Source organism: Lytechinus pictus, chromosome 3, assembly GCF_037042905.1.
Source record: "Lytechinus pictus isolate F3 Inbred chromosome 3, Lp3.0, whole genome shotgun sequence".
Lineage (NCBI taxonomy): Eukaryota > Metazoa > Echinodermata > Echinoidea > Temnopleuroida > Toxopneustidae > Lytechinus > Lytechinus pictus.
The window spans coordinates 38,386,185-38,414,177 of NC_087247.1; the positions used below are offsets into that span (position 1 = coordinate 38,386,185).

Consider the following 27,993-nt stretch of genomic DNA (forward strand, 5'->3'; position numbering starts at 1 on the left):
TTTTTCTTTGTTAACAAAAGCAGGGGCAATTTAACGTTATGCAATAATTCATACCTCTCATTTTTATACTCCTCTTCCTTCTTTCTTCTCGGTTTTTTTCTTTGTTCTCTACTATTTCTCTTACTATTCTAAAATTGCCCCTGTCCCACCCCTGGACGTCACTCTGCATGCCTATAAACATCCTCTCACAAACTGTACTTCCCACCCTTTACTAATATACACCTCCTCTCTCATCATCATTCACGCACACATTATGTACTCTCTCTAACACACCCACAATACCCACATCACTCACCCACACACGCAATCATGAATTACTACGTGCGATCATACCTCTTGAAAGCAGACCGGCGATGTGCGTCATTTCGCCTTCACTATGTATGGTAGCAAGTTTAGCATCCAGCAAGTCGCAACTGGCTCGAGCCTTAGTCCATGAGACAAAGTCTCGCTGTACCAAGTAGCAATGAGAGCCGTAGCCTTCCCAATCCGTTGGACACAAAGATCCGGGAGCTGCAATGTATATATTAAGACCCATGGAATACAAATGTCGTTCCCTGGATAATTTGAGGGTTTAGTTATCAAACAAGTTATTAAAAAATAAAATCAGACATGCAAAAACACGTAATTTCAGCTTCGATATATATATATATGCATCGGAAAGTTTGTGGCATCCTCAGAGCGAAAAAAAATACGCTGTAGAGTAACACAGAATTAATGTGTAAATTATCTATTAATTATCCATTCTATGGTGAAGAAATAAGTCTCAAACCATACTATGCGGATAATAAGATACCTGAAGAAAACAACTCAAACTTAATCATTTAAAAATAGGGCTTCCCCGGATAGACACGACACGGACAATTAAAAAGCAGCATATAATTACCTAGGGTTGTTGGTGCGACAGAAGAGCCAATGACATTCTTGCCTGTGTACAAATGAAAAATCATACATTTTTTAAAAATGAAACCAAGAAAGCAGCATGGTTAAAATTACAATATTTACTTCTATTTGTAGGTTTGGTGATAGATTTTGGAAATGAGGCATTGGTCGCAATAAGCCTGTATTTCATTGTTTCCATGTTTACCAAGGTAAGGAGAGAACAGCAACATTAGGAGGGTGTGTGTGACAGGATAAATCATATTAACGTAAAATGCATGAGAGTGTGTGCGTGTGGTGTGTGTGTGAGTGGATGAATGTTTGCGTAAAATAGTATACAATACAATTCATCGAGGATATTAGTAAAAATTTATCACACGAAGTACCCTTGGAACAGTTCTAAAACTATTACGAAGGTACCAGTAGTGAGTAACTATTTTCAAGTCCGACCAAAATGATGTATATTAAGTTTTCTATGAAGATAATGAAGTCGATCCTTGTTAATTGATAATCAATCCTCGTTTCAAAACCATGACCGGTCACTAGTAACCGTCATCAGCAAATTTGCGTGTATGCTAAAATAAATGACTCGTCATGTGACATATTTCTTCTAATCATTTAATCATATTAGTGTGGGTATGAAGTAGGTCAAAGTCGAATCGACTTCATTCTATTTGCTCAATGATTTATATCGCATTTGACAGTTTGATAAAATATTATAATGGATATTCAAAATCTTACTTCTTTTCTTGCAGATGTAAGGAAACGTAAGATCACACTTTTCGTCGGACCACATTCCGTTTCCTCTTGCCATATACACACATTCTTCAATCCCCTGAAGGTTATCTGGTTGACCTAGTTTAAAAAAATGACAACAGTAAACATAATTTAATAAAATAAATTTCATATTTTAGTTTGCAACTCGTCGTTATCAATGCAACGTTGTAAACACGATAGTACAATGAAAGTATTTCCAACAAACTCTTTCTTACCTTCTAGTCATATTTGTGTAATCATGGTAATAGGCCTGTTACTCATCGTTTTTACTTCTTGAAACTATTACTTTCTTTATATAGATTATTATAAATAACGTGTAAAAATAAATTTGTCATTATATCAGACAATAACTGATTCATATTTCCCAATTTTCCCAATTAAAAAAATACTTTATAAAAAATCGAATTCACAATGATAGAGAAAACGGATCCTGTAATTACACCGAATATTTTCAAGGTAAGAATATGAAACATGGGCCAATAAGATTTAGACCAAATGAAGACGGTTCTTCTAGAAATGGTATTATGTGATTGTAGACCAATCATAAACCTGTTTCCCCCAATGTTTTGTAAAAATGGCAATCATTTATTTAGTGACGATGAAGGTACCTGGTTGCCAATTTAAGTAAGAGAAAGGACTTGCATCTGTCCATTCCCAGCCTGCCTCCTGAAATCGATCATTTGCTCCTATCCAGAAACCTTCTACTGGTGATAATGAGATCATTCCTATATTAAAAAAGATATTGAGTCATTTATGGATTACTTCATAGAATATCAGATTATTGATATACATTATTTAATTTGATACACTTGTACTGATTATTGATGATAAGGGTAAAATATAACAATGATGATAAAGTCACGATGATATCGCGAAATAAAACAACGACGATGATAACAATTATGATAATATTAGAAATGTGGCCACAGCACAAGATAATCGTTAGACTAACCGACTATAAGATTCGACTCCGCCTCGGATAAGATACTGAGGAGATTGGCATCTTCACCCTCACACGCTTGTTGTGCTTCATCGAAACTTAGCGTTGAATCCTGTTCTATCTTATAACACCATTCCTCAGATGGGTCAGCTCTCCATCCCTCGCCCCCACAAGCTTCTGCATCGTTTCAGGGAAAAATAAATATGAGAGTTAAATGCGTTTAGGTGATACGGTGGAAACGATTTAAAGTAAAATGGTATTTGAGTGCAACTATTGAATAAATTGATCAATGATTTGCTCCTAACGCATATATTATTCCACAGAATTGAGGAGGGCAATTATCAAACTGTGTGGATCCGAAATGGGTGTAAGAAAATTCTGTTTGCGGGGAAAAGGATTACATACGAAATATTGTCCTCTTTTGACAAACATTAATAAGGGCTACGGTTGAAAGAAAATGGCCGAGGGATGATGGGATGTCGGATATTTAATGAATAAAAAACAAATGACAAGCGATGGTAGTTATTGTTACTTTGGCTGCGTATAATTTGCGTACAGTGACAATTAAAAATCATTCGGGGACCACTTGTTTTAACATTAATGTATGCATCAATTTGCAAAGCACAAGTCTATATTTTATGCTTCTCTCCACCTAGAATAAGTGGTAAGCTGGAATGTTCCCCTGAGAGTGGAGAATGTACATACATTTTATGAGGGGAAGCACATTTCGAATTCAGTAACAGGGAACGTAATAATAATGCACTAACCATATTCATAAATAACAATATCACTATATTTTCATATGGATATCGATTGATATGCATATATTCGAATGCTTATTAAACAACATAATTCATGAGTGGTGTATTATCTTCTGTTGGATCCCAGGAGATGGTTTACATCATAAGAAACATGTCTTACCTTGTACATTACACTGAGGGATGTCACATAACTCTCTCATGTACCCCTGTTCATTGTGAGCCGCTTTATACATACAGAATGGAGCATCCGCGATGAATACAGAAGGATTACGGCAGTAATTCTCATCCAAACCTTCCAGTATAAGATATAGAAGATCACAACATTAATTCAATGCTGCCAAGCACCAGCTTTTAGTCAGGATTTGACGCCCTTGTGGCGTTTAGGTTAACATGCGTATATAGTCTATCAGTCAGACTGGAATCGCATATCACATTATCATTACCAAAAGAGGTTATATAACTCCACCCATTGTTAAAAAAAAAAAAATCATTATATTACATTTTATTTTCCCGACAATGCCCAGCCAGAACATGCAAGACAGATGTTCTGTGATGAAATAGCGATATTGGCTGAACCCCAGAGAGCACTCTGGCAAGCATTGCCAAATACTTTTAACCGAGTCTGGTGGCTTTAAATTGTAATTGACTCACCAAGAAATCGTAAGACAGAGAATGGTTGATATCTGAAATTGACATGAAATTATGAACTGAAACGGAGTCTTCATAAATGCCGCTAAGACACTTTCTCTATCATGGATCGAGCTTGTTACTTTGATGCAACAGAGCCGAGGTGTTGGACTTTATGAACAGAGATCACTGGGAACGTAAATCATGAAGTGAAAAAATCATTTCTTTTTATCAGCTTTTGAAAAGGTGTCCTAAAAGTGAGCATTTCAGCGATAATCTACAAACTTTCCAGCTCATATGCAGATAAAGATAATGGTTGTTGTACTCTTTAATACAGATATTTAGTTCAAAAAGCTAAACCCAGATCGACGATGATAACAGGACAATAACGATTACAATCAGTCTCAAATAATGTGTATACTCGTATAAGTTTTAGCATGGAAATGGTCAATCATAAAAAAAAATCGTACAGGATAATGAGGATTTCGAGATTGATAATACTTTAACTTGTATTTCCTCTCTCACCTGCATTCGGATAATTATCAGGAATCCAATAAGTGTCCTTCCATTCCACACAGATATGACCAGATGCTGTGGTGCGAGCTGGACCGCGGTAAGTAGTGCCTCGGACCCTCGGATCGTAGCATCCTACATCTTCAGCTGTTTGGTACAGAATCAGCGACATGAATAAAATGGAATGAATCAGCATTTTTAAATTGCTTTGACAAATATTTCAAGCAATAAAAACTACATAGAGCATGTAGGTGTAAATCTCTGGAAATCTGCCGCACTAGTTCATGTTCTTTTAATATAATTTCGTCAGATTCAAACTCTGTAATCACCTATTCCTAAATATCATAACCAATCAACACACCAATTAAATACGATCATTCGTTTCTTGAACCAATTAAGGAATAATACTAGCTTATGTATCAACTTTTTCCATTTATTGATCTGTATAAACAATTTTGCTCATGTTTTTGTAGTCCATAAAAAGTGTCATGCTGTATTTTGCTCAAGATTACTTTCTATACACCGCATTGAATTTTAATTATACATTACATTCAGATCTTTAGATGATGACACATTTGTGATGACATTCCGGCATTCTCGAATATGGTTAATCAGGCTTAGCATTCAATGTTTTTTGTATTCCAGCACGAATGGAAGTATAATTTTGATGATAGACTTCTGATATCCCACAATCACATTACGTCCAGTCAGACGAAGCACACTTACAACTGCATTCTATGACTAAATATTGTGACCAATCAGGACGAAGCATACTTACAACTGCATTCTAGCACTAAATATTGTGACCAATCAGGACGAAGCATACTTACAGCTGCATTCTAGCACTAAATAGTGTGACCAATCAGGACTAAGCATACCTGTATTGTAGTACCGACATTGTGACCAATACGGAGAAATCTACAACTGTATGCTGGCACCAGACATTGTGACCAATCAGGACGAAGCATACTTACAATTGCAGTCTGGCGCAAAATAGCGTGTTCAATCAGGAAGAGGCATACACCTGTACTTACTGCGTTTTAGTACCAAACACTGTGACCAATCAGGACGAAGTATACTCACGATTGCATTCTGGTACTGAACAATATGACCAGTCTGTTTGGTTGTGTATCGGATCCCAAAAGTAACACCATGGACCCATCGCTCCATTCGGATTTCGGCAATAATTCTCCTCCAGCCCTAAGAAGTGGTAAAAAATAAAAACCTCTGTACAGAATCCTCCATCTCATTTCTAAACAACTAGCTTCATATTCTGATTTTAGTATTTGTACATTATTCGTCTTGGCCAAGATGCCAGTCGATTAAGTGAAAATTAATTACTCGATATGATTTGTCTTTGCAGATTTCGATTAAATTATTCGTAGAGTATATAGGGCCTTAATCATGCAAGTGTCACATGTGAAATATTTTTATTTTGTTAATGTCTTGTTCGGGGATCTTTTAAGTAGTTGTCCATTTAAATAATATCGAGAATAGGTGCCCATTCTATTGCTCTCTGTCAGTTTGTATTCTTCAAACAAAGTTGTGAACAATTTGATAACGGTAAAAAAAAATTGGTAGACCGACGCTGTTTAACATTTCTACTAGATAAACTTCTATTCTTTCTTTGATATATTTTTATTTCAATTTCACTATAGGCCTTTATCATGTGAATCTTGGGGATCTACCACCGTCAAAGATTACCAAAAATGGTGCTTCTGTTTTCCTGCTCACCATATGTTTGGTTTCTCTCATAATAGTCTTGTTCTGGGTCGTAGCCTAATTCCACATCTTTACTGTTCTTAGCGCTCAAGAGACAACGAGATCGGTCACTCCCGCCACTCGCCGTGTGGTAATTAAACGATTTGCAGAAGAAATCAGCTCGATGAAGACACTCATGGGCACACTCAGAGAGGCTGATATCGCTGATACTTGGTGCCACTGGAAGGATGGATTTGAGCGGCTGCATCGTGAATTCGCTCAATGGCACTAAGACAAAGAAAAAAGGGTATTTTGCTATCCATACCTTGGAAGAGGGTATATAGTTATTACAAACCTTATTTGTCCCTCTACAACCCTCAAAATGACCAAGATATGTAATAGGTAAGGCTCTGTACAGCTAAAGTGCATACACAGTTGAAAATTTCTCTGGGTTGAATTCTTAGTTGAACAATATATCATAGGCTCGAATTGATTTTAACTTGAGCTTTTTTGACAAACCCCCTACTAAATTCAAAGGTAAATCGTTCCACTCTAATATCACTCTTAGTGATATCCAGATTATACAATTAAAACTAAAAGAACTACAACATTAACTGGAACGTGTGCACTTTGATTGTGTTCAGACATGACGGAATTGGAGATATCTTCATTGTAATGTAATAAAAAATTATCACCATTGGTAATACATTGTCAAATATTGCATACTTTATAATGATATTTTGGATGTGTAACAATTATAATAATCGATACTTTCGATTTCCGCTCAAAGATGGGTCTCCCAAAGTGTATATCATTCATGTGCAAAGAGAATGATTCTGGCAAATCAATATGCTTACCTGGGTAAAATTCATCGATGAAGTTGACCCAGTCAGAGCAGGTCCGTCCTAAAGAAATGTAATTTGCATGTCCGCGATACGACATCCCTTTCCCGACATAGCATCCAACTTCAACTGGGTAAGAGTAATATAATTTATTTGTCTTTAATTGCTATTCATTCATTATATGTTAGCAACTGTGTGATTTATCATTGATCATTTCAATTAGCATTGTTTCATGATGCTTTTAATTATTTGAGTGAATGGGCTTTATGGCTTACTATATTTTGATTCATTCTTTCAATAAGATCGACACTACATTGACATATAGTAATTTACAAAAAATATATAATCAATACTTACTGGTGCAATGTGGGACAAGACATGGTTCCTGTACAAGGCCTTGGTTATCGTCTCTTACGTAACACCATGGCTCGTCGTCCTGGCTTGGATTGCGACAGTAATTATGATCCAATCCTGTCATTATTATATGAAATTTGAATAGTTGTTGATATCATACTGACCTAATAGAGACATTTTAAGGAGAGTGCCATTAAACGGATATGTATCTTACTGATCAAATAATGTGAGCGTGAAGCGCGAAAGTTTTTGATATTCAGACCTAAAAAGGGACATTATAAGTAAATGTTTGTTATCATGATACGTACCTGTCTTGCTTTAACAAACAATACGAGCGCGGACATTTTAAGGACTATACTTTAGGAATCAATCAAGAGTATACATATATCTCACCATAGTCATCTAATGCGAGTGTCAAGCGATTGCTGATTTTGTTAGAATTACATCTAATCACACTTGTAGTCATTGTAATCATGATTAACATACGCATCTCACTAATCAAATATTGCGAGCGCGAAGCGCGAGCTTAAAATTTAGGAAATTCAGACCTGAAGAGGGGCATTTTAAGGCTTGTTTGCAGGAAATCACGAATATCATACGTATTTCACTAATCAAATGATGCAAGCGCTATGCGCGAGCTAAAATTTTTGTTGACTCCAAAACCATGAAAACAGGGATATTTTAAAAACTATTTTTAAGGAATTCATTAAGAGTATACATATCTCACCATAGTCATCTAATGCGAGTGCCAAGAGCTTACTGATTTTGTTAGATTTGCATCTATAAACACAAGTCATGAAGCACTTTTTGTAGTCATTGTAATCATGGTTATCATACGCATCTCAATAATCAAATTTTGCGAGCGCGAGCTGAAAATTTAAGAAATTTAGACCTGAAGAGGGGAATTCTAAGGCTTTGATACTGATATTCTTCGTCACCAAAGGGGCGAGTACAGGTCTACTCTAGACTGACTCTAAAAGCAGACATACCAGCATTAGGATACGTGGTAGGGTTATATGGCCGACTTGTCGCTTCTTCCCACTTTACGCACGTCTGTCCATTCTCTCCTTCATTCGCTGATCCTCTATAGTTGGCACCGTTTCCCTCATAGCAACCAGTAGCTGTGTGGGGGTAAGCGAAATCGACTCGTGCATGATTATTGTATCAATAATACTGATGTATCATGTATAATCTTCGATACACTGTAATGCAACAGTGAGAATAATGACGTTGCTAATTAGGCCCAAGTTCTCGTTTTCAGATTTCTTCCTCCCAGATTCAATAAATAATTAAATAGGAGAAATATGTATCAACAAACAACACATATAATGGTTATGAATTTCTCCGAAGATGGAGTAAAAATCTAAAGCAGTTTTGGCAGTTTTACAGAAGTGCTATAAACAATATGTTCAGCATTCAAACGCCTAACAGCACAAACACTGAAACAATCAACAATTTTAGGACTTATGCATGCACTTCGATAATTGTTAACTGGATAATATTATTACAAAAATAAAAGAAAATAAAAATAAATCTTATATCGGCTATTTATCATACCACCTCATTTACACCACTTTCCCCACCTGTATACGATAATTCCTTTCTGCATTTACCATGATTTAAAAAAACAACTGCTTTCACAACCATCCTGTTTAAAAATACACATATCTGTAATGAACAAAATACTTACTATTGCACTTGGGGATTCCACAATAGGAGTATGCGTACCCTTCAGCTTTCTTGTTATAGTAACACCATGGACCATTTCCGGATCCAGCTGGGTTTCGACAGTAATTACCCTCCAGACCTATTCATTTAATTATTGAATTTCAGAATACTTTGATCTGAATGATAAATATGATCATTGTATTTATTATTGCTTTTTGTAAAGACGTTTGATTAAAATAACGTAAAAAATAATAATTTGTCAATGATTATTCAGATGGGTTTACATTTAGGGTAATGATATAGGATAACGATGTAGATACTTGTATATTTTCTTATAAGTCACCAGGCACCACGGTCATCCTATTCTCTTTTAAGAACATGAAATGATTAATGATGTGAAACGGGAGGAGCTCACATGAAGTTCTTGTTATTTTCTAATCTGTAATGAAATTTTATAAAATGAGACATCCGCGAGCGTTGAAGCGAAACAAAAACTACGTTACTATGTTTTCTTTTCAGAGATGCATCGTCTAATATCTTAATGATATTGATAATTGATAATGCAAGAGTGAATGTATACCCCTCAAATTAATATGAAACATAGAACGAAGGGGACGATATAACGTCGAGCAAACGAAAAGACAATACCTTCTTCTGGAAAGGATCGAGGGTTGAAGTAAGCCGAATCGTCGAGGGAAGCCCAAGGAAGACAGGTACTACCGTTTTCTGTCTTGTCATACTTTCCTCGGTACACGTACCCATCACCTTCGTAACAGTCAACAGGAGCTGGGGTGGAAGATAAATTATGTATGAAATCCATTATGAGTAATGGTTTTATAAATAAGAAGGAACACTGATCCCTATTGAAAAGTAAATATTGCAGTTTTAAAGCAATTAGTAATGATTTTGTTTCTTGGAAAAATATTGTGGTATTATTGTTGTCGATATTAGCACAAAAAAATTATCAGTTTGGTAAATAAATAAGATACACAAACAACATTTTAAAACCTGGGTAAGGACGAAAAAAGATGATGTGAGATTGCCAATTCTTAAATTTGCAACTTACCATTGCATTGAGGTACATCACAATCCTGGAAGCCAAACTCAATATAACACCAAGGCTTGGCAGCATTGTTTGGATTCCGACAGTAGTTCTCCGTTAAATCTAAAAATCAAAATTGCAGTTTGTAAAAAAAAAAAAAATATGAAAGAATGAGCTATATACAGCAATGTATGATTAAGAAGAGAAAATTTGATAATAGGGAAAATTAGGGGGGAAAGCGTAGCATGCTTATTGTAGCGGCAGACCTAGAAAATCATCACTATGAATATTCGAATACATTCCAATGTATTCACTGACAACACGATAATGTTTTCCCTGTCCAGTCTTACACGATTTTGCAAAGTACAGTCAAGTTTGCTTGGTAAGTTGGTATTGAGTAAAATATTTTAAGTTTAGTAAAATGTTTTGGGCTAAATCTTATCAAGCTTCTCGAAAAGAAGGTGTTGCTCTTTTTCCTTCAGGGAAATTGGGGCTTGGATGTCTATTCTAAACTCTGAATATACTGTACCTTTATCGGGGTAGTCTATTGGATTATACTCTCGGTTCGCATCTTCCCAATTATAACATAGGTTTCCATCTACAGTCACTATTGCATTCCCCTTATATTGCTGAAATGGTTCATAGCATCCAACATCAGCTGTATAAATTAAACAAAACACATTATCATGCAATAGAACAATTTATTTGGACATTTAATGTCACTGCCCATTTATCATTAGGAACCATCATGATTGATTGATTTAATTCGCCGTGTGTGATTTAACTAATGCAAATATAAGATATAAAGTATCAAAATACCTCGACGAGATGTCTCATATCCAGAAGGGTCTTTACCTACGTCACTGAAGATGAACTTTCTCCCGAATGCTCGATTTTCACCAGAACCATTAAAAGGATGCTCCGGGCTGAAAATATTTATATCTCAATACATAGAGTAAAATTCACAGAGCAAAATGCTGAAAATTTGATCAAAATCGGATAACAAATAACGAAGTTGTTGAATTTTAAAGATTTGCTTACTTTCGGTTAAATAATTCTAGGCATGTCTTCATGAATATTCATTAGATGGGCTGATGATGTCATATCCCCGCTTATTCTTTTGTATTTTACTATATGGAATTAGGTTTATTCGAAAATTTTCTACTAAGAACTTAAACAATTAGATTGATATCTGATTAAGTGCATTAGTTATTTCTTGCTGCAACTTATTTCATAATAATGGAGACACATCATTTACACATCTCTTGCTGCAACTTATCTCATAATAATGGAGACACATCATTTACACATTTAAACAATCATGATTTCATGTAAAAACATAAGAAAAAGGAAAATGGGGATGTGACATCATCAGCCCACCTAATGAATATTCATAATGACATGCCAAGATCTGTTTCACCGGAATAAGGCAAATATTTATAATTCAATAACTTCGTTATTTGTTATCCGATTTTGAGGAAATTTTGAGCATTTTGCTTTGTGAATTTTACTCTATTTATTCAGATATAAATATTTTCAGCCCGGAGCATCCCTTTAAGACATGAACGCAATTATTCTTCACCACAATTATTAGATGTAAACATGGTAAATACGTGGAAAACTCTCTCGAATGCTCCTTCTTCACGAGAACATTCGAACGTAAATTTCATTATCTGAATATGATCACACAGCAACAAACACACCCTCACACTGACTCACCTTTGCGCACACCCACGTGCATTCACACACACACACCCTCACCCATAGATTCACGCACACGGAGGTTGTATGCGATTTAATTAGCCGACTGTATAGCGTGTGGAATATATAACATTTAGTATTATTACACATATATTAAATTTCCATTTAACATCTTCACATTGGGTACAATTACAGGATTGTCAAATTCTTTTTATGCTGCTGTAGACAAATCAATATTGAATGTATAGAGGGTAAGGGTAAAATGTACTTACGTGGATTTGTGGGAGGAGGCGGGGTCGACTCATCTGTCAAGGAATGCAAAGAAGAGTTAACAAAATTATACGACAAACTTGTATTATGCTGTGTTAAAAAAATCAATCATCACAATAATTCATATCAACATTACAGAATCTATCAACGAAGGCCCTAAACAAAAACGATAATTTTCATTTCAAATGTTTTGTAAAAGACATTAAAAAAAAAGAAGGGAATAATGTTTCTGTTTCTGGTAACTCCCGTAGGAACCATGCAGGACAGCGTTTCGCTGGTAAACGCCAAGCTGGTACATAACCAATTTTCTAAGAAATATGTGTTATCAAGTCGCAGAGTTTGATAAAATAGCTTTGCAATAATTCTTTAACAACTTACTATTTTATGTCAAAATGTTCAATTACCTGCTTTTTTCTTGCAAATAGAAGCATATTTCCGATTACATGAAACGTCATTCCACACTCCTGATGGGGTGGTATATGGCCCTCGTACATGAACACAATCTTCGTTGCTACCGGCGTTATTTGGTTCACCAATGTCCCAGTTGTGGTAATCAAACTGCAGGAGTAAAAATGATAATTTATTTATTTAAATGTTTTCATTCCTGTTTCTTAAACTAAATATTACCAATACAATATCGCTAATAGTTAAATTTCTTATGGTAGACGGAAATTCATAAAAAATATTCTCTCCAACTAATTTCATACACTGTAAACAAATATTGGGTAAAAATTTAACCAGTACGAGGGTAATAATGTGTCCAACCAATTTAGGGCAGTAGTTTACCCGATGTGGGAAGTATATTGTCAAGTAAAGTTAAAAAATAAGCAGCAATGACTTTAGAATGGAAATAATTTTTAGAATGGGCAAAATTTTTATCAAATTGGATAAATAAAAATGCCCAATGTTGGTTGGACACATTATTACCCTCATATATCATTTTTACCCAATATTTTTTTAGAGTGTAGGAGATAAATCTAGAAAACGGAATGATATTAAAAGGAAGCATTGTTTAATGCTTAGTCTCACCACTGCTTAGTTAGAACACTAAGAAGAATTGCACAGAAATTATATCAATATATATAATATTTTTTCTGAAAAAATGAATCGAGGCTTGGTTAATAGGGAATTATAATCTCGACCTGGAATGATTTGATATCTATTTCAAACATCTTTTTCCTCAGGATAATCACATCGTTCTATTAATCATGACTTATTATCATCCGTTTTTTTCCATTCAGGATAGCATAGAAAAGTTTTAGCTCAGTTTTACATGTTGTATATGCTGTGGTGTTGTTGCTTATTTCAGGCATTTTATAAAATTCATCATCATCTGCATAAGCTGGAAGAGAGGTGGAATGGTAAAAAAAATACTTTTTTAAGAAGTGTGAACCTGGGAAACGTTTCAGCAATGTTTTTGTCCAACAAGACAACTTTCCTTGATTTGGATTGGCTGTAAAGCGCTGTTACGATGGCAACTGTCGGATAAAACGGGACTTGCCAGATAAAACGTCCGACAAGTCATTTCATGAAACGCTCCAATGATCTCCCAAATTGTAAAGATTTACAAAGTAGTTTATGGAATTATGAGGGACATACCTGAGTTCCGTCAGTCCATTGGAAATCGTTTATTCCAGCACCTTTTCTTTCAAGTCCAACATAGTAGTCATTTGCTTGAAGATGTACTACAAAAAAATATTTAACAATAAAGTAAAAACATACCTATTATGATTATGATGGTAGAGAAGTACATGTAGTTTATTGCGATATCATATAGTTTTATATCAAAATATATAATAGCTACATAATAGAGCATACAGTATGGAATATAGTTTAATAGTCAATGATATGGGCATACATGTACATGAAATAAATATCAGTGGAAATGTCTATTACTCAATATTAATATACGGCTTGCTCCAAAACTTCTTGAAATAGAAATCAAAATGTGTATATCAGTAGCTCCAACACTTCTTAAAATAAAAATTAAAATGTGTATATCAGTCGCTCCAGACCGCTCCAAAACTTCTTAGAATAAAAAAAAACAGTTGTCCTGCTTCTAAAAATAACTTTACAAAAATTGTTTCAGGGACTGGAAAAGTTAATTAGGTTATTAGACCTTTGACTTTCCTGCACATGTTAACAATTTGAGAGACTGTTTGCAAACTTAACTATAATAAACGACAAAATGTATGTTTATTTTATGAGAAATTACGCCGAATCAGAATAACTAACTCCAAATTCAAAAAAACAATGCAACAGTTGTTTAAAATACTGGCCTATCAAGCCTATAGCTTTAGCTTTGTTTTTGTTTTTTAAAAGGCAAACCAGAATTTTTATTTCGTAAGCATTTTGGTCCGAAAAATAGATAAAATCACATATTCGATCCAATTACTTACATTCTATGAATGACATTTCTTCTGTCGTATGGATGCTTGCCAGTTTGCCTCCCTTATCATTACAGTTTTGTTGTGCATCAGTATAAGTTACTCCCGTTTCTTCCATAAAGTAGCAGTGGTCATTGTAGATATACCAGTCAGCTGGACAGTAGCCCGTTGCTGGAATGAAATGTTATGGTCAAAGTGTTAAGTGTCTAATAACATAGAATATATAAGAAATATATCATGATGATAGAATGATCAAAATCGTCTGTAATAAAAAGAATTAATATATTCTGTCATTGTTGATTTTACACAGAAATCTGTAATATCACGTCAATATAATTATGTACTCACGTCGATCAGGATCCACTGGAGTAATAGGTGCTCCTGGAAAGAAATAATGATATCATTAAACAATAGTTAAATTTAAGAGCGTTATTAAAATTAACTGATGATTATAAAGTTTTCATAAAACAACTGTTCCTTAAACATCACTTCTTATTCTACAATATATATACATGTAGCTCTATATTTTGCTCCTTTTAAATCCCTCCTCTCTTGTCCATGTTCATCATGTTCATCATGTTTATTTTAAAACATGTTTATATACCATGGTTATCGTGTCCGCTGCAGTCTTTATTTTTCTCCATTATACATGTTGCCTTGTCTTTCTCCTACATAATTTGCTAACCCTTTTTTCTTTTATTTTCACTGTCATTGTTATGATAGAACGACACTATAAATCTCTTAGTATCCAAGAAACATGATGAAAATGTGTAATCATGTAATAGAGTAATTGAAATTTGTTCAGTTCTAAAATTCGCGAAACATATATTGATGTATTTGATCACGGGAATATCCAAACTTTCTCCAGACTGTATAAGCGATAGTTTACTTCGTTCTTGGGGAGGTTTTACTTTCAAAATGTTTATTGTTTGATGCATGAACTGAACATTACCTTCTCGAATCTTACAGGTGTAGTCAAAGAGATTAAAACAATCACCATAGTCCCATTGCCCAACTGAAGAACCTGTGGAGAAAAATAATCATATTCGCATTTTAAAAATAAAGTACACGTATTACAGAGACATAATCCGCCATCTTGCAAGCTCAATATGAACCGTATACGTACTCCGTAAATCAATTATTATGTTGATACCTCTGGGGTGGTATTCTGAGGTCATTTTATCTTTAAAATATCTTATTTTATCTCTTAATATGAAATTGGATATTGCTTCAAAAATAGGTGTTCTTATAATAATAATAATAATAATAAACAGTTCTTGTATAGCGCATATCACGATTATGAATAATGTCTCTATGCGCTTCCAAAGGACTTGGATATTATTACCCCAGCTGTAGCTTGGCAGCCGTAATTACTAAGATTACAGCGCACACGCATTTCAAGGAATAAATTCCTGCCAGGTACCCATTCACCTCACCTGGGTTGAGTGCAGCACAATGTGGATAAATTTCTTGCCGAAGGAAATTACGCCATGGCTGGGATTCGAACCCACAACCCTCTGTTTAAAAGTCCGGAGACTAATCCACTGGGCCACAACGCTCCACATAGAGATAAAATGAAGATGAAATGGTTCTCAGACCAATTCGAAGAGATTTAAAGGTATTTTATCTCACTGATTTTAACGGAGATAAAATAGTTTATCTTATCTGCATAAAATGGATCTCAGAATACAGACCATTATTACATTGGTTCGTATACGGGTATATGTTTCACATGTATTTGGAGAGTATGTCTAATAGTCAAATTTTTATACATGATTTTGCTGTCTTGGCTTTCTTTAGGTGAGACTGCATTAGATCAATCGCAAGGCACGCATTGGAATTTGTGAACAATTTTACGGGTTTTTTTTTTTCAATTGAAGTAGCCCTAAAAACGGTATCAAAATCATTGAATAATTGTATTGTAAAATATAAAATGATTAAATATAATAAACTGTCACAGTGTATGTGCTTTACAATCGAAAGGAAATGAAAATCGTAAAAAGGGCCAAGGTAAAAAAAATCCTACCTGAGACAAAACATTACAAAGGTAAAACCATTTTTTTTTTACATGGTGATATCATTTTAAAAGATTTATACGTTTACAGTCCCTGCATGCTGTCATTATCTTCGTTAAATAAGTTTATTAGTGGCTATCTATAATTTCAGTCAGATATGGAGAAACAAGCTTTGGTACCGGTATAAATAGATCCACATTGTTGTTCGCCTTCTCTGTTAGCTGGTTTGTTACCAGCAGGCCAGTTCTGGTATGCTGAATCGTCGTAAGCTGTACCGTCGGTCCATTTCATTTCTCCGTCTTTCAACGTATCTAAAACAAAACGCAACTAGAATTTTAGTTTAGACGATATCATACAGAAAGCATTCTTGAAGGAGAGCATTGGAATTCATTTAGTTAAAATAAGATGGTGTTGTGTGATTCGTTTAAAAAAGATTGACAATGAAGGTATCGAATAATTTGCTAACATAAAAATTGTTTTCAAACTAAAAAAAATAATAATAATGGGCGCTGTTTTGCTTTGTTCAGTTTTGTTCTTCTGTTCATTTTGAAGTTTGCTCTTAATACAAGTGGGAAAATTTCAAAAATACTGCATGAAAAGAAAAACGATTTATATCAGATAAGAGATATAAAACTTCTGATAAAAAATGTGATAGTTTTGGAGTTCATAGGGAGAGAGAGAACAACTAACTTCCAAGTATTTGCAAGTGATTTTTTTATACAACGAGCCACCCTCCCAAGTATACCTATATTATAGCTGACGATGTTTGATGTTGCTAGATAAATCTTACTCACCAGAGATGCCAAGCCAGATACTCGGGATTCCATTTTGCCACAGGACAGGAAGCTGTTCATTGATGAATTCTTGCTCTTTTTCACTGTACAAATTGATGCAATAATGGGTAAATATCAGGGATGTTTCCGTTTTATCCTGTGGCAATTTATTCATTTGTTTGATATCTATTTATGTTTTGATTTATTCATTCATAATTCAAACATTTACTAAATTATTTATTCATTTCTTTGTTTATTCATTTATTCACTCATTCATTTATTTATTTACTTTTTTTTCTTTCTATATCACGAATTATTCATATGTATATTTATTATTCTTTCGACCATATTTGCCCCTTCCATAGTTTATTTCACGATTGTGATGTACTTTGAGGATGGGATAATAGTTACGTTTTAGATTGCATGGAGTGTATGTTTATTGTAGATTTTGCAAATTAAGGAGCAATTGTCGCAAAATCAATTGTGTCAAAATATCCCGGTGTCTTTTCAGTCATCGTAAAATGTATGGGGAAAAAAGAAGATTTGTTTGAAAGTGCAATACATGTCGTTAAGGGCTTACTTTTTGATAGTGAGCAATGTGCTTCCCTGCGCTTCACACTTATCTTTAGCATCATCCCACGTGGTAGGTGAGGAGGATACCAGTTGATAGCAGTAACCATCATGTATCCTCCAACCTGGATAACACATACCTGGTAGCATGCAAAATACATAAATAAATAAGGCTTTGGTTCATCAAGGCAAATATTTGAAAAGAACTTAGGCCTATTCTATTGTCGAGATGGACATGAAAATTTAGACGATGGACAGTTTCACATCTGACATGTCCGACGCCTTTTTACCTGCTCTTGGTAGCGAGATCAGATCTTACTAAAAAAATTGTCCACCGTAGCAGCCGTCGAGTTTCAATGCTTAGATATTATTTAGATAGCCAGAAAACTATGTGAAAACAATATGGATAAATGGGTCAACAATAAAAATGGAGGTGATAGAGAAGGAGAACGAGGAGCAAACTGTGGCAATGGATGGTTATAACCACACAAAGCTTATGAGGGGCCAGGCCATCTATTATATCAGTGTATAGTGTGTTAACATTGGTTCAACCTTCTAAGCTTCACACACAATGACAACGTTCCGTCGCCAGTAAGATCAGACGAATCAGGCATAGAGATGTCGGAAGAGGCTGTATATGAATGCAAACCTTTTTTTTAGTAATACAAATCAGAATGTTTCATAATAAAAATATGACTTTAGATATCTTCTGAATAATTGCAAAAAGAACTTTTCGACTATATACTGCATCCTATGTTACCAATGAATGACAAAGGCAATAACAGTTTGCACAGTTTCACCAATTCTTTTTATCCCCGAGACATGATAATTAGTATTTGTTTTATACAATATGTAGCTGGATTACCATTGCTTAGTTTGGACATGGAGGGTCCATAGTTTGAAGCATGGCTTGACCGCGTCTGACGGTGGAATCACGCAACCCAAACTTTTGTGACAACATGCCACTTTATTTGAGAAGGACCGTGTCCACCATTTGGGGAAAACATACCCCATGAACAGACTAAAGGTCGAGACTATTACCCGAACATCTTGAAAAAAAAAAAGAACTGGAAAACAGTATATTAAATATAAATAATGTTACGCAATTGCCGTTTTACCAGTTGGTTTCTCGCAAATGAATTTCCTTCCCCAAAAACAGTCTGCTGTCGACCAGTTACCAGTTGACGTGCTCTGATAGATCACCTGAGTGCATTCCTCATCTGAGCTAGACAGCCGGTGAATATAGGAAATTCGGCAGAAAAGGGAGAATGAGAAATGGAAAGAGAGAAGGGTAAGAAAGGAGGGGGTGAGGGTGGCCAGGAAGGGATATAGGTGGATAGATAGATGAATAGATAGATAGATAGATGAGAGGGAGTAAGGGATATAGGTGGATAGATAGATGAATAGATAGATAGATGAGAGGGAGTAAGGGACATAGTAGTAAGAGCAGGGAGAGTATAAGAAATAAGATGTTATAAAAAGAGCGATAAAGATAAATGTAAGAATGGTGAATAATGAAGTGGAAATAACAATAATAACAATGGCGTTATTTGTTAATACACACCCCTATGTTAAATGTACATCGTTTCTAATTTGGTAATACTAAAGGTGGGGCCTAACCCCCCCCCCCAAAAAAAAAAAAAAATAATAATGATACTCATATTGATAAGATTAACTACAAAATAATATGGAAGAATAAAACAATGCTGTCCAACCTCTAGAAGGCAATATCAGTATATAATATCATCAATAATTATTACTTATGAACTAAGAACACAATGTTTTTTTATAAAGATCAAAGAAAAATGAACTTCTATTAGTTCTTCGTGAATTTCAAATTTCGAATTAATATTCTTTGGGTTTTTTTCCTTTTCTCTTCTCTTTTTTTTCAGATAGAAGTTACATCTAGGTCACTTACTCCATGCTTGGTTCATTAGTTCCCCAGTGTTCATAACCCGTTCCATGTCCAGATGTCCACCTGAAATCATCCAGTCCACCCTTTCAGAAAGAACAAATAGTCAAAACAATGTGTTAAAATAGTCAAAATAACTAACTATTTTAATACAACGTGACCACAATGTAGACACTGCGTGCGTGATGCGTATACCACTCAATAATGACCAAGCCCCCCCCCCCTTCCTCTATCTTTACGCCAGTGATACCTACCACACTTTTGTATCCAATCCAAAAGGAACCCCTTGCTTCCTGTACCAACTCTGATAGAAACATCTGTTCTTCTTCATCGACTACATCCATGAGGTTACCATCATAACGTGTACAGTATTCCTGGGTAAGGAGCAATGAGAAGCAAGCGAGGTATTATTAACTTTATAACAATTATTAGGGTATATTGTATGTCGGACATGTACATACTACAAATAAGCTATTATTTGAGAAATTTCGATGCAAATTACAATGTTGAAGAAACCATAGTAATTATAAGCAAAAATTACAATACCAGTTAAAGGACATATTTAATGGGGCTCTGGAAGTCTCCAAAATTACTCGACACAAAAAACTCAATGGACAAGGTACCGCGCAACATAACGATGACATACGAGGACAATATATCTTTTGTCTTTCCATACACCATTTAGGTTGTGCTTCTTTGTATCCTCATGTGTCTCTTGTTTTGTCTCAAAAAGTAATTAGATAAAAATGCAGCAAATATGTCTCACTTTGTCAAAGACGGTCTTCCATGGGGACAATAAGATACATTTATACACCAATGGACAAAACAAGGGTGGGCAAAGTCCATTGAAGTCATCCATCTTTTTCACGTCGAAAAAAAAATATTCCAATTGTTCCATTTGAAGTATCCCTGTAACTCTAACTAGCTTAGCCGGAGTATAGTACGTGCGCTATATAAATCGTATATTATTCACATTTATTAATATTTTCTTAATTGCGTTATTGAGCTTCAAACTCGTGGTTTATCAAATCAGGGAACAACCAATCGTCTTCGCTAACCAGTAAAATTAGCACACTTGTACCAATGATACAAATCAGCATGAACATACACAAGATCAACACCAAAGATAAAATGACTTAAGAAAATATTGAGACGGTGTAACGATTGCGTTTAATTTTTGAAGAAAAAAGAAGGTTTGAGAACTACTCAGATTTCACAGTGTAAAATGAATCGTAATACTACATGTTTGCTGACCTGAGCGTCGTCAAAAGTCATCCAGTTTGTTGAAGTATAATAACAATTCTGGAATTGCTCTGTCCATCCATTTGACTCGTCACAGCGAACTGGTTGAGCTGTACTCAAAAAGAAGGGCATTTATTCTGGATTTTGGTTAACATTTTGTTATATTTCAGAACAGCACTGACTAATATAAGTAAGAATATTTATTGATTATTATTTTAATTTTGGCAGTATATATACATTATATCAAACTATTATAATAGCTAAACAAAGGATTCTGGCTATACTTTGAAAGAAGAATGACATTGTGCCCGGAAACATTACTCGAGAGTGTTAGTAAGAAGGAACTTATGGAACTTATACTAGATTGACATTTTGAGAGAAATCATGGTGTTTTTTATTTGGTTTAAACCTCTATCCTGTCGAATTTATAAAAAAAAATCAACGTATTTCGGATTAATACAGGCATACATATTCTGATATTTGTCAGGAAGAATAATTATGAAAATCCATTATCCTAAACAAAGGATTCTGGCTATACTTTGAAAGAAGAATGACATTGTGCCCGGAAACATTACTCGAGAGTGTTAGTAAGAAGGAACTTATAGAACTTATACTATGATTGACATTTTGAGAGAAATCATGGTGTTTTTTATTTGGTTTAAACCTCTATCCTGTCGTATTTCCGATTAATACAGGCATGCATATTCTGATATTTGTCAAGAAGAATGATTATGAAAATCCATTATCCTGTGAGTATGGCAAACTAACGTGACTAAAACCAATTTAAAAATCATTTGAAATTATCCTGCTTTTGTTAAAACAAATATTGTGTTTATGGTAGGATAGATGACGGTGTATAACCAGAGTATGTAGTTGTGGTTCGGGAGAGTGTGTTTGTGTGTGAACGCGTGCGTTGTGTGTGTGTTTGTGTGTAGATGAGAGAGATATATACACTGTTAAAAACCCGTGATTTTATAGAAAAAACAGATTTTACAGAAAGCAATTACAGAATCATTCTGTAAATTCATAAAACAGGAATTTTTCTGCAATTTAACAGAACAATTCTATTTAAAAAGGGGAAAAGGGTGTTTTATTTCAAGGACAAGTCCACCTCAACCAAAAATGTATTTGAATAAAAAGAGAAAAATCCAACAAGCATAACACTGAAAATTTCATCAAAATGGTTGTAAAATAAGAAAGTTATGACATTTTAAAGTTTCGCTTAATTTCACAAAACAGATATATGCACATCCTGGTCGGTATGCAAATGAGGAGACTGATGATGTCATCCACTCACTATTTCTTTTGTATTTTATTATGTGAAATATGAAATATTAAAATTTTCTCCTCATTGCCAATATTAAGTGAAACAACGATTAATTCCTCCCTGAACGCGTGGAATTAGCATTGTTTAATATTATATGGTTCAGTCAAGTTCGTCCGTATTGTCGAATTTGTAAGAAATGAAATAGTGTATAATTCAAACAATAAAAAACAAAAGAAATAGTGAGTGATGGACATCATCGACTGACTCATTTGCATGTCACTAAGTTGTGCATACTACTCTTTTGTGAAAAATAAGCGAAACTTTAAAATGCCATAACTTTCTTATTTTACATCCGATTTTGATGAAATTGTAAGCGTTATGCTAGTTTGATTTTTCTCTATTTATTCAAATCAACATTTTCTGGGGTGGACTTGACCTTTAAGGAAATTTGTAAGCTTCCATACACCAAATACCAATTTCCTGTAATTTTACATGATAAAATGTAAGATTACGCAATCTGGTAAGATTACAGGTGTTCTCGAGACTCTGCTGCAGGAACTTCTTTTATTTTAAGGATAAATTTTCTAACAGTGTATACAGAGAGACAGAGACAGGTAGAGAAAGAGAGCACGAGAGAGGGCAAGGGAGGGAATGAGAGGGAGAGGGAGGGGGAGAGAGAGACGGATGAAGCGAGAAATTTAATGTTACGTTAAATAGTTTTTAAAAAAGATGATATAAATATGAAAATAAAACCTGGGTTAGTATCTAAAACACTTACTGAGAGTTCTGTGGCATACATATCCTTTCCTAGAACCACAATCCTCATCGATCCAGTACCAGTTCTGATTATAGCCCATTGCTACACAAGCCTTAGTACCCTTACTGTGACTAGGACGATTACTAGCCCAGTTCCTGTAAAAAAAACAGGGCATTTTATTAGCAAAGACAAAAATGTGCCTACCTTTAATTTCTTAACTCGCCCAAGAGCAGCCCAACATTTGCTGTGAAGCTGTTTTGAAGTTGATTAGAGGCCTTTACAAACATATAACTTATCTGTTACCATAATTATTCATACCAGGTGCTTTGAAAATAAATTATAAGATGAGGTAATTAAAAGCAGATGCTGTGATTGTTTCTCAAACTTTCCATATCTAAACGTCAAGTGGGACGCCTCTGGCAGTCTCGCCTGTATTATGCAATTCGATATAGCAGCAGTGCTGCCTTTGACAAAAGCTAATGAATAATTATTCACAGAAGAAAATACTATGTCCATTGACCCAAAATGATATTTGACCATGATCATGTGACCTAAGACATGTGCAAAACAATCATTCATACTTGATTACCCTTATGTCGACAATGATCGATGTTTCATGAGCTACATCCATAAACTGTTTAAGTTATGAATCCAATCCAAAACATACTCCCAACACAGCCAGAGTTCATTGACCTTTAAATGACCTTTGATCTTGACCATGTTCCTGAAACACGCACAGGGTATTCAGGGATACATTACTGCTCTTATGTCCTAGTTTCATGAACTAGATCCATAAACTATCAAAGTTATGATGACATTTTCTCAAATACCCCCATCATGGCCAAAGTTCGTTGACTCTAAGTGACCTTTGACCTTCTTCATGTGACCTGAAACTCAAGTAGGATCTTTAATGATACACCATTACCCTTATGCCTAAGTTTTATGAACTAGGTCCACATAATTTCCAAGTTATGACAACATTTCATAAACTTAACCTTGGTTAAGATTTTGATATTCATTCCCCTAACATGGGCTAAGTTCATTGACCCTAAATGACCTTTTGACCTTGGCCCTGTGATCTGAAACTCAAGCAGGATATTCAGTAATACTTGATTACCCTTATGTTCAAGTTTTATGAACTAGGTATATATACTTTTCAAGCTATGATGACATTTCAAAAACTTAACGTTGGTTAAGATTTCAATGTTGACGACACCGCCGCCGCCTCCGTCGGAAAAGCGGCGCCTATAGTCTCGCTCTGCTATGCAGGCGAGACATAAAGTAAGTAGGGAAATTACATACGGGATGAAAATCATATACATGCGTGGACTCTATATAATAACCACATTTCTAATGGGCGCTTCCACCCCAAGGATTGCCCAAGGCGCCTATACCAATTTATTGAGACATTAATGATGCAAATTAAGACTTTCTCAGTTAACAATATGATCCATGCTTCGTGGATGATGTGAGCTGCACTTTTGAAACTCAAAATCAAAATGAATATACAAGTTGTAGCCAATTTGGTTTGTAGGAAGCGATAGAAAAATAATTTACACTTGGAATTAGATTAAAATTTTCTTGATCTGTTTAACATACTTACGATAAATTTGGATCATATATTGATCCATCACTCCATACATAAGCCAGGTTACCATTGGGATCACTTAATCCAATCCAGAAATCCTCACTAAACCCACCGAGCTGAGCTTTCAGCCATTCCTGACAAAATGACAAAGGGATAGAGAGGAAGGTTGAAGTGAGAGAGATGGGGAAATATAAGAAGGAGGGGTGGATGGGAGTGAAGGAAGGGGAATTGGATAGGAAGGGGAGGGGTGGGGCAAGGGGATGAGAGGGATGTGGAAGGGTGGGCAGGGAAGTAGAGGAAGGTTTGAGATAGAGAGGTGTGATCATTGAACATAATTACAGATATTACAAAAATGACAAATTCAACAAGATAAATCAAGACAGACATTTTCAATCAAATGAGAAGAAAATCCTAAGCATTATAATTATCAGTATCATCATTATTGTCATTATTATTTTTATTTGATTTGATTTATTTATTATCATCAATATTCACATGTTTACAGGTGATGAAACAAATTACATAACAGTTACACATGTATAAAAATACTATGGTAAATGAGACCAGAAAATAGCAAAAGTGCTAATCGAGCCTGGCCCCACAAATATTACAAAATGCACATTTAAGAATTAAAAAAAAAATTAAATTGCAATATGATGGTGTGAATTTATGGAAACAAATAACTTTAGAGAATTCCTAAAACTTTTTCTTGATTTTTTTCAATTTGATTTCAACTGGTACTTTATTCCAGAGCTTGCTACCTAGAAAAGAAAGTGAAAATTGGCCTTGAGTTGTTTTTAGTCTTAGAAGGTTTACTTGTTGGTCTTTCTTCTGTCTAGTAGACAGCAATAATCTGCTAAGGAGTGAGGTAGGTTATTATTACGCAGATCATATCATTATCATCACAATGTCTGATCATTATTATCGAACACTAAAGTTTGTTAATGATATTAGGTAGATGATTACATTTTCTCCAGCTTTGTCTAGTGAGGTAAGATCTCCTTCTATGGCGTGGCAGTTAGCCCTTGCCTGATCCCATGTTGTGAGGTCTGATTTGATCTGGTAACAGTCGTACGTCCCCTGTCGCTGCATCCAACCATTCGGACACGATAGGCAGCAACCTGACTCAGATTTAAAAAAAAAATCGAGTAGACCAGATATGTTTTAGTTAGAGATTCGACGAGATATAATCAATTCAAAATTGATTAGATATCATTATGTAAAATCAAATCGAATGAATTAGAATAGATTAACTTTGATCAAAATAAACTCTTTTATTATATTTTATTAAACTAAGGTGATATGAAACAAAATAAGGAAGATTACATTCTTAGAACAGTGCGACGCCATGCCATTTGTTTGGGGGTAAAATTACCACAAGATGTTTTGATTTGTAATTTGAATTTAGAAAGGACTATTGTATGGCTGAATGACCAACCCAAAATTCACAAATCAATATGAGAATACCCCGGTCATGTGGATCATAATTTTTCTGCATGTACTCTTAAAATAGTTGGGCAAAAATGCCCAACTTTTAACCAACCCTGGGCAACATACTGTCCACACAATTATTGGTTAAAATTTGTCCAAATTGGGTAATAAAAACTAATAATTGGGAGATAAATTTGTTCAATTGGGAAATAATTGACAAGAATATGTATATTCTTTTACCAACATACATTACCCAACACAGTGGACAATATGTTGCCCAGCATTTCAATTGTATGTGATAATGAAACTTGATTAATAACTATGTAACATTCTTCACTTTCCTGAAAACAGATGCCCTTACAAAAAAAAACCTACGTATTTCTAGGGAGATTTCTGTGAGATTCCGTTCAAACATTTGAGGTTAATTATTGACTTTAAAAAATATAAGTTTTCGATCATTTCGTTCGAGTTGGTACCTACATTTTTCAGATATAACATATTTCAATAGTGTGATGAAAAATGAACCCTTTTTCCTTTCTGCTCAATTGCTTCAATAAAGAATATTTATGAGATAAATTGAGACATAATATATTATTCAAATAGCTGCGATAGAAAAGACCTGTAACCTTTGGTTTTATCCTTGACTGATTTGTGTCTTAGTAAACAGAGCATTATCACGAGGATCTATAAAACATTTCTATTTAATCTTTGTGAACGTGTTTACCATGTATATCATCGAGTATAAAAAATATAACTAAATAGTTCAATTATGGCTTTAGTACCACCGTGCTACTGGTTAATAAAAGGTTTTATTGCCAAGCAAGTACTGTAAATCTCGGCAATGCAGTATTGGAAATGGTTCGAAATTTTACAGGTATCATTTTGTTTTAAGCACTAGCTTCATTTATTCATAAAGATGATATCAAAATGTATAGAAATAGCATTTTGCTTAACGTCATTATTGTGCCTTGGCGTTAACATATAACTCCAGTAAATCTATTTCAGCACTGATTTGAGAGCGTTGAAGTGTTTGTTTCTTCTGCTAATATCCTGATATACAACCCCTAAATTTATTTATTATTGATACGACTGAATTGTCATTTGCTCGGGCAATCACCCTCTCCCCGTCCAATTCCTTCTCCAACTCGAACAACGCTTGAGATTCTAAAATTATACACTCTTAAAAATGTTGGGCAACATACGGTCCACACAACAATTGGTTAAAACTTTATCCAATTCTGGGTAGTTTTACACCAATAATGTGTGCTTTGGGTGAAAACTACACAGTATTGGTGTAAAACTACCCAGAATTGGATAAAGTTTTAACCAATTGTTGTGTGGACCGTATGTTGCCCAACATTTTTAAGAGTGTAAACTGGGGATATATTCAAACGGTAACCCACTATACTAAAAGGCAGCTATTAAAGTGAAAAGGAACAGAAAGCGAAAAAAACTACTCTGTTATTTTGCACAACATAATTAGGTCATAAGCTTAATTAACATGGAGTCAATGAAGGAAATGTTATTCTAACCCCAAACTATTCCCCCTCTTAATTCAATATTGTTATCAAACCTGACAAATTAGTACGAATTACCTTCGTGTATAAACAGCATCGATATCGTGAGCATAAGAAGGGGTTTTGAGAGTGGGACAAAAGCCATCATCAAACGCCTCTCCTCTGCTGGTGTGGAAACGTATTTTTCGCTTATTATGAAGTTATTCCAAATCGAAAATCCAATCCAGGAAAGAATATAAGATAAGGGGTCTTCATTCAACGTTGTCCATTGGTGAAAAGTTGGGCCGGATTAAGATGAACAAATGATTTGTAATGTTTCCACTCGCCACTCCGCTCAAAAAATTAATCTTGATCGCAAAGTGCTAGTTTTAAGTCAACAACCTGTATAACGACAGCTTACCTACGATACGAATATAAGACGATATCATAATAATCTTGTCTTATGCATGGCGATACAAACAT

At 34.7% G+C, this 27,993-nt stretch overlaps 1 protein-coding gene across 1 annotated transcript; it reads right to left on the reverse strand.

Moving 5' to 3' along the window:
- Positions 1-67: 67 nt before the first annotated feature.
- LOC129255641 (macrophage mannose receptor 1-like) lies at positions 68-27,968 on the reverse strand. Its single transcript, XM_064096985.1, has 33 exons — positions 27,610-27,968; positions 25,550-25,704; positions 24,599-24,717; positions 23,017-23,150; positions 20,984-21,081; positions 19,984-20,103; positions 19,736-19,815; positions 18,936-19,042; positions 17,828-17,957; positions 17,269-17,351; positions 16,654-16,785; positions 15,412-15,483; positions 14,808-14,840; positions 14,472-14,630; positions 13,672-13,757; positions 12,477-12,630; positions 12,075-12,107; positions 10,631-10,759; positions 10,126-10,224; positions 9,708-9,845; positions 9,082-9,198; positions 8,381-8,512; positions 7,395-7,508; positions 7,053-7,166; positions 6,229-6,483; positions 5,578-5,694; positions 4,507-4,641; positions 3,515-3,646; positions 2,606-2,770; positions 2,262-2,378; positions 1,618-1,731; positions 884-925; positions 68-510 (listed from the first exon to the last, which is right to left on the reverse strand). The coding sequence occupies exons 1-33, from the start codon at positions 27,677-27,679 to the stop codon at positions 308-310; spliced, it is 3,888 nt and encodes a 1,295-aa protein (XP_063953055.1). The 5' UTR covers positions 27,680-27,968; the 3' UTR covers positions 68-307.
- Positions 27,969-27,993: the final 25 nt, after the last annotated feature.

What these genes read in the sequence shown, in the direction of transcription:
- LOC129255641 (XM_064096985.1), bottom strand. Translation starts at nt 27,679, where the DNA reads ATGATGGCTTTTGTCCCACTCTCAAAACCCCTTCTTATGCTCACGATA. An exon ending in TGACTTTTGACGACGCTCAG is followed by an intron (nt 20,104 to 20,983) that starts GTCAGCAAACAT and finishes CTCCTTACCCAG; the next exon opens with GAATACTGTACACGTTATGA. An exon ending in TGTCGCACCAACAACCCTAG is followed by an intron (nt 511 to 883) that starts GTAATTATATGC and finishes TATACATTGCAG; the next exon opens with CTCCCGGATCTTTGTGTCCA.